We start from the raw sequence: 8,471 nt of genomic DNA, 5'->3' as shown, positions 1-8,471 counted from the left end.
TTTTCTTCCCTATTAAAGAACTGTTATTTCCTGCTCCCATATTTTTGCCTGAGAGCCCCTTAATTTAAATTTATAGCAATTCGGAGGGGTGGGGAGGGTTTACATTCTCCATTTCAGGGGAGGCTCCTGCCTTCCTTAGCAGGCACCTGTCTTTCCAAACCACGACAGGGTGAAACCCCCGCTCTGTGACACCAGAGGTGCCCCAGCTTCAATGGGACTGCCCGTGCTGGAGGGTGAAGGATTTACAGAGCATTTAAACATCCTTTCTTACCCAAAGAACAGGCACAAGTAACGCCCACCCCTGCAGGCTGTCAGGAAGATCTGTTGATGCTCTTGATGTTTCTTCTCCAAGTAAAATCTCAGATGTAAAATGTAATTATTGCGGCACAGCGCAAACAAAGTGAACCCACAGAAGCAGCTCTTGCCAAAACCTGTGACCCTGAAATCAGGCAACAATCCATTGGCTCAGAGCAGAGCAAAAACCCTCGGGGAATATTTTCCAGCTTTCCTGCTATCCAAACCCAAATTTGGATAGCAATTCCAAATCAAAAGTCTGTCAGAATTCTTAGCAAGGGATGAGGCATTATTCAAACTCCTGTTTTCTGAGTCCCCCCTCGTTCTCACCAGCCACAGGTCACTGATAGTCCCACAAAAATGGCTTTTTTGGCCAGAAATTCCCCCAAGAGCAATGTGTTCCCACAGCCCCTGGATGTGGTGACAGCCAGAGGTACCAAAATTCAGGGAACTTTACTGTGTTCACACAGAAGAACAATAAACAAAATAAACCAGCAGTCCTTTTCCTCTTTAGTTTTGATTTTTTGCCTGGACTATCACTTCTGAGCATTCCATATCAAATTAATTATTAATGTTCACATAAGGATGCAAAATTTTCCATCCTAACGAAAACAAAAGCAAACCCAAGAGTATTTTAAAAAACCCAATAAACCCCAAAAGAATAGATAATCAGAGCTTCAATGCAGATGTTTTTATGGATCTTCCTGCTACAAAAAGTAAAAATAAAATAAAAATCTTCCACCTGAGCTGGCCCAGGTGTACAGGAGGGAGGGCACAGCTCATTTATCTTCTGAAGCAGAGCCCACCTGGATGGATTCCACCTGCCAAAGGCAATAAAACCATTCCCAAAGCAGCTCATGCAGGTTTTCCCCAAGGAAATAGATGGTAGTATAGTTTATCACAGGGCGAAAAGTTTGGAGTTTTGGGTTTTTACTATGGAGGTGGATAGAAGAGAAAATAGAGGATTTTGGATGTTGTTTGATCATCTTCTTTATCTGCTTTATTTTCTATTGTGTTGGTGGCACAGAGTGATTAGTTAGGGAGAGTTGTAGTACAGATGTTGTGTGGCAGACAAATAATTAGTTATTGGTAGAAAAGTAGAAACAAAGCACATTTTAAGAGTTAATTAGATAAAGAAGCTTCAAAAGACCTTGAAAGTGTACATTTTGTGACTTTTTTTGCTGCCTTCTCTTTGTGCGCTAAGTCCAGTGTAGAACTTCTGATAAGATGAAAAATAAGCAACAACTTGAAGAGTAAAACATTCTTTTACACAGATCCTCACCCAGGGAAGCAGCCAGGCCATGAGCACCTGCAGATGTGATCTCCTGGAACCCCAAGGAGGAGCCTGAAATTTCCTGACTGCAGGAAATATAAGGGTGACAGGAGGCCCTTCAGGGACACCCAGGACAGGGTGGGAAGTGGATTTGTGGAGATTTCTTGAAGTTTGACAGAAGGTTCTGCATGTAAACTTTGAGAGGAGAAATGATGACTTTAGGGTTGAAATTAAAATTAAGGTTTCAAATGAAATTAAGCCCTCTTAATGCTGCTTTAAAAATTCTCTGCAAATCCATTTCCCAAACTTATCCCTGGCTCCAGGCGTGATCCCAGTCTGGTTCATGGAGAGCTCTGGGATTCCAGCAAGGATTTTCCACTGTCCCAGGCTGCTCCAGCCCCAGTGTCCAGCCTGTCCTTGGGCACTGCCAGGGACCCAGGGGCAGCCACAGCTGCTCTGGGAATTCCATCCCAGCCCCTCCCAGCCAGGAATTCCTTCCCCATATCCCACCCAAATCTCCCCTTTCCCAGCGGGAAGCCGTTCCCTGTCACATTCACATTTTCTGAAAAATTCCTTCACCCAGGATTTTTCTCCTGGGAAGCTGAGAAGACTCTGAGAAAAAGGAAAACAATAATTATCTGATTTGCTTCTCCTGTGTTGTGCTCGTGTGGAATGTGTTTGGAGATTGGTTACCCACAGGTGATTGTTTCATTGGATTCTGCTGTGAGTTGTTTTCACTCTTTGGCCAATCAGGGCCAAGCTGTGTCAGGACTCTGGAGAGAGTCACGAGTTTTCATTATTATCTTTTTAGCCTTCTGTAAGTATCCTTTCTGTATTCTTTAGTATAGTTTAGCATTCTTTAATATAATAGAGTATCATAAAATAATAAATTAGCCTTCTGAGAACATGGAGTCAGATTCATCATTCCTCCCTTCATCAGGGCACCAAACAAATCTAATAATTCCCTGTGTCCTGTCACTCCATTCCTTGCCCAGAGCTGCTCTCCTGGAGCCCCTTTAGGCTCTGAGCTCTCCCTGGAGCCTTTTCTTCCCCAGGCTGAACAACCCCAACTTCTCCCAGCCTGGCTCCACAGCAAAGGGGCAATTCCCACCCACAGCCAGAGAAAAATGCTCCTGAAAATCTCAACAAAATATCTCTGGGTCTGTTTGAAACACAAAATGGAGCTTCATTGTTGAGCGATCTGAATGAAGCAATTCCCTTTTTATTCCCCATAACATCACAACCAATTGTACCTCCTTTCTATGCAAGAATATTGAATTTCTATACCCCTTTCTATGCAAGAATATTGAATTTCTGTATCCCTTTCTATACAAGAATATTGAATATTTGTACCTCTTTCTATGTAAGAATATTGAGTATCTGTCCCCCTTTTCTATACAATAATACTGAGTATCTGTCTCCCTTTCTATACAAGAATATTTAATATCTCTCTCTCTTTCTATGCAGGAATATTGAATTTCTGTACCCCTTTCCATGCAATATTGAATATCTGTACCCCTTTCTATACAAGAATATTGAATATTTGTACCCCCTTTCTATGCAAGAATATTGAATTTCTGTACCTCTTTCTATACAAGAATATTGAATACCTGTACCCCTTTCTATACAAGAATATTGAATTTCTGTACCCCTTTCTACGCAAGAATATTGAATAACTGAACCCCTTTCTATGCAAGAATATTGAATTTCTGTACCCCTTTTCTATGCAAGAATATTGAATATCTGTACCTCTTTCTAAGCAAGAATATTGAATTTCTGTACCCCTTTCTATGCAAGAATATTGAATTTCTGTACCTCTTTCTATACAAGAATATTGAATATTTGTATCCCTTTCTATACAAGAATATTGAATATCTGTACCCCTCTCTATACAAGAATATTCAATAACTGTACCCCTTTCTATATGAGAATATTGAATATCTCTACCCCTTTCTATGCAACAATATTTAATATCTGTCCCCCTCTCTATACATGAATATTGAATATTTGTACCCTTTTCTATGCAATAATACTGAATATCTGTCTCCCTTTCTGTACAAGAATATTGAATTTCTGTACCCCCTTCTAGGCAAGAATATTGAATAACTGAACCCCTTTCTATACAAGAATATTGAATATCTGTACCCCTTTCTACACAGTAATATTGAATTTCTGCACCCCTTCCTATGCAAGAATATTGAATATTTGTACCCCTCATCTATACAAGAATATTGAATTTCTGTACCCTTTTCTATACAAGAATATTGAATATCTGTCCCCCTTTCTATACAAGAATATTGAATATCTGTCCCCCTTTCTATACAAGAATATTGAATTTCTGTACCCCTTTCTATACAGTAATATTGAATTTCTGCACCCCTTTCTATGCAAGAATATTGAATTTCTGTACCTCTTTCTATGCAAGAATATTGAATGTCTGTCCCCTTTTCTATGTAAGAATATTGAATATTTGTACCCCTCATCTATACAAGAATATTGAATTTCTGTACCCTTTTCTATACAAGAATATTGAATATCTGTCCCCCTTTCTATACAAGAATATTGAATATCTGTCCCCCTTTCTATGCAAGAATATTGAATATCTGAACCCCTTTTCTATGCAGGAAACAAAGGTATTTTCTGACCTCCTTGGAAGAGTCAGGTCCTTCCTGCAAGTCCTCTGAGTGAGCAGAAATGCTTTCTGTCACAAAAGCAATGTGCTCTGCTGGCAGCAGCTTCTCGGGGTGAGGGAAGGGAGAAACCAGAAGCCCACTCCACCTGTTTAAGTCATCAAGGAACTGAAAGAAAAGGGGAAAGGAGAATAAGTCTGTACAGGAAGCAGCTGATTGAAGAAGTCCTTTTTAAATTATGCCCAGCTTAAATTCCAATCCGACCCTCCAGCCTTACAGGGAGGGTGATGATTATTTCACTTTCCCCAGGAGACAAAGGAAGGGATAAAGTTCTGAACCGTTACAGAGGCACACTAAAAGTAAAACTGAAAGTGACAGGGCAGGTTTGTTAAGCCAACTCCAACTCCAGCTTTACAGGAAGAGAGGGTGGAACACAAAACCCCTGGCACTGTGACCCTGGTGGGACATTTGCCACTGGCAGCATCCCTCATTCCCCTTTCCTCCCCTCCCACCCACACTGAACACTGCATCCTCATGCCTCTGCATCAAAATTCCTCATTCACTGTGAACCTCACAGAATATAAAGGAATAATTCGTTCTGAATCAATTTTTCCATAAGTTGTTCTATCCACCACTCAGCAGATCATTGCACAAAAGTTTTCTTCATTAAATTACCAAAGATTCCCTCTCTAGCCCTCAGCAAGGAACAAATAAAGCTCAAAACCTGGAATGAGCAGACCAAGAAACACATTTGAGACACCTCACAGCTTCTCAGGAAAATATTACATCCATTTTTAATTTTTACATCGATTTTGCATTGAACTTCATTTGTCTGCCATATTTTTAAAAATGGCAAACATTAGAAACAACTGTTTTGCTGTGGGAAATAGTAAAGGTAAGAAGATTTTTAGAAAGTTGTGAAAGCAGACTTTAGAAACAGAAAGAGCAGAGAACTTAGCTGTAAAGTCTGAAAGTAGAAAAGTTACAATAGTACAGTAAGCAAGGACATGAAACAATGAGAGAACTCGAAACATGAAACAATTGAGACAACTCAGTTTGAGTTTTAGGTTTGGCTAAGATAGATTTTAAGACTGTAGAAAAAGATGTTTAGTAAGATAGGAGAAAGTCTGAAGTTTAATAATTGTGTATTGTTAATAGGAAGTATATAAGTAAGTATTGTTTGAAGTAGGTGTGGTTTTAGTGATTAGCTAGAATAATTATTTGTAGGTTTTAGTAATATGTTAATGGTTAAAAAGTTTTTTAAATGTTCTATAACAAAGAAATTGGTTGTTGTTAGTAAGAAGTGAGCTGTTATCTTTTAATTGTCTTAACGTAATGTGATGTAATAAAGCTCAAAGAACATATTTTAGTAGTCTTGTCAACTTCCTAAAAATCCTCTTACCTTCACTATTTCCCACATTTCCCTTCTGCCACACCACGAGCACACACCTAATTCCATGTGGAAGCAGAAAGAATTTCCCTGTGGCTCTGAATTCCAGCACTAAATGTGTTCATCCTGCACACCCCAAATGAAAGCACAGAATACTGAGGGGGCAGCTCACTGTCCCAGCCACCCTGGTGAGCACAGAAGCTGCACAAACAAACGCTGATTTCTCCCACAGGGAAGTGAACTGAGCTCAGGAAGCTTTAAAGTACCTTAAACATCCCATCTGGCTAAAGATCAAACCAAAAAAAAATCCCTTTACAGGTTATGATTTATGACTTTTGACTTAAGCAAGCTACTGGTCACAGTCCAAGCTACTGAGAGAGCAAAGGAGCTTTGCTGGCTGCCCAGACGCCAAAAAAATTCAGAATTCAACCTTTTGTCTCTTCAGAGATGATGTGAAGAGCTCCCCAGTGATGCAGAGCCAGAGCTCTCACACGGAGGTGCAGCACAACAGGACCTGCCCCAGGGATTCTCAAATGCTGTCACCGCGTATTTTAAAGAGACAAAAATATATTGAATAACACCCCTGAGTCTGTGCCAAACTCCAGGCCAGGCTGCAATTCCCCAGAGGGCTTCCCAGCTCCCAATAAACACCAATAAACTGAGCAGATTATAAAATCAGTCTGCATGAACAGCACTGCAGACAGAAAGAAATGTGCTGGCAGTGCAAGGGCTGAGGAGAAGCTGTTTCAGAAATGAGCAGGAGTGGAGCAAAGAGCAGAAATCAACTGAAATCCTCTTCACAGAACAATAATCCAGGGCAAGTGAGGCAGAACTCCTCCAAACACAGCTTTGTTTTGGTTTTGAGGGCTTTATTGGAATGTGAATTTGTTATTTCACTTGGCTGAGAAAGATTCTGAGACTGCCACCATCGCTCTTGCGTGCGAAATAATCTGTTCATTAAATAGCAAAAAAAATTTGTTTTAAATAGAACCAACTCCATCAGTATTTCTAATCTTGTTTTCCCTCACTGCAAATGTTCTTTTTACCCGCTGAACTTACAGAAAGCTCCTCTGCTTCCTGAAGAGCACTTAGGCACTGACACGCTCCACAAATCCCTGCAACAACTGAAATAATCCCCAGCCACTCACACATCAACAGCAGCAAAAAGCACACACAGACCAAGAAGAGCCTCACCCAGACCAATTCTGGCATTTAGTGCCAAATTCAGAGAAACCCACCATTTATTTTAAATAATTCAGACTAGCTGGGGGCAGTGCCAGCTCCACTCCTAATCCTGAGAGCCAAGCAAGCTCGCTTTCAGTTTTGCTCCCAGCAGTGCCAAGTGGAGCTGGTTCAGGCACAGGGTTTTTCCACTCTCATGGGCTGCCACAGCCTCCCCCAGCCCTGCTCGTTTCTGAATTTCATTTTTCACCTCATTTTCCTCACTTAGAACCACATTTCGAATGGGGAGAAGCAGCCAGCTCTCTCTCCAGTTCACATTCCAAGGCAGACCCAGCAGTGTTTTAAGGCCCTGACACGAATCCTGAAGGCACAAACACATATTTTTAGACTAAAGCCTTACATGTTCTCCAAATATGTTGCTAAAATAGAAAGAGGTTTTTCCCAGGGACAGGACGAGGAGGAATGTCCTTAAACTGAAAGTGAGCAGGTTTGGATGGGATTTTAGGAGGGAAATCTTCCCTGGGAGGGAGGGGAGGCCCTGGCACAGGGTGCCCGGACAAGCTGGGGCTGCTGGAAGTGTCCAAGGTCAGCTTGGACAGGGCATGGAGTCCGTGGCAGGGGGTTGGAACAGGATGATCTTCAAGGTCCCTTCCAACCCAAACCATTCTGTGATTTTATGAATTTCTTTCAAGCTCTCCCAGCCAAGCTTTCCTAGAACCACTGCTGCACCTGCAAAGCTGCACTTAATACACATAAATACACACATATATATATATACACACATACAAATACACATTGGTAGCACACAGAGCATCCCTCAGCCCATTTCCTATTCCTATATATTTCCTATTTACTATCTATATATATACATTCCTATATATATATTTCCTATATATATGTATATATATATACACACACATACAAATATACAGTGGTAGCACACAGAGCATCTCTCAGCCCATTTACTATTCCTATATAGATACATTTCCTTTATATATACACTTTCCTATAGAGATATATTTCCTATTTCCTATATATATATACATTCCTATATATATTTCCTATTTCCTATACATATATATTATATATACATACATATACACATTTGTAGCACACAGAGCATCCCTCAGCCCATTTAATATTCCTATATATATATATTTCCTATCTATATATATATACATTCCTATATATATATTTCCTATTTCCTATATATACACATATATATATACACACACACATACAAATACACATTTATAGCACACAGAGCATCTCTCAGCCCACTTCCTATTCCTCTATATAAACATTTCCTATATATACATATATATACACATTCCTCTATATATATTTCCTATTTTCTATATATATAGATAGACATATACATACCTACATATATATACATATATACATACACAAATGCATATTCGTAGCACACAGAGCATGCCTCAACCCATTTCCTATTCCAGCAAGCTCCGGCAAGCCGCGAGGAGAGGGAACCACAACTGAACTAACATCTCCCACCAAAGCGACCACCCGGCTGTCCCCTCCTCCTTCCCCCGGCTCTGACACCACGTGGGAATTCCCTCCGCGCGTTGCTTTTCCCAATCCCAAACCCCTGCCTGCCACCAATGCCCAGAACCAAACACACCCCCATCCCCGCGGGGCCGGGATGCTCATCCCCGTTACCGCGGCAACGCGCCCCCCC

At 40.8% G+C, this 8,471-nt stretch overlaps 1 protein-coding gene across 1 annotated transcript in view; it reads right to left on the bottom strand.

Annotated features, from left to right (window-relative positions):
- HLCS (holocarboxylase synthetase) overlaps positions 1–5,617 on the bottom strand; it is a 129,852-nt gene extending 124,235 nt beyond the window's left edge. The window contains exons 1-2 of the mRNA XM_031064058.1: positions 5,600–5,617; positions 4,213–4,365 (exon numbers count right to left, since the gene is read on the bottom strand). Coding sequence (XP_030919918.1) covers positions 4,213–4,365; positions 5,600–5,617 — 171 coding nt within the window. The remainder of the gene's footprint in view (positions 1–4,212; positions 4,366–5,599) is intronic.
- Between the last annotated feature and the right edge of the window lie 2,854 nt (positions 5,618–8,471).

The sequence above is a fragment of the Geospiza fortis genome, unplaced genomic scaffold (genome assembly GCF_000277835.1).
Source record: "Geospiza fortis unplaced genomic scaffold, GeoFor_1.0 scaffold409, whole genome shotgun sequence".
NCBI classification, from domain to species: domain Eukaryota; kingdom Metazoa; phylum Chordata; class Aves; order Passeriformes; family Thraupidae; genus Geospiza; species Geospiza fortis.
The sequence above is the reverse complement of the archived record's forward strand: the minus strand, read 5'-3'. Positions and strand labels throughout refer to the sequence as shown.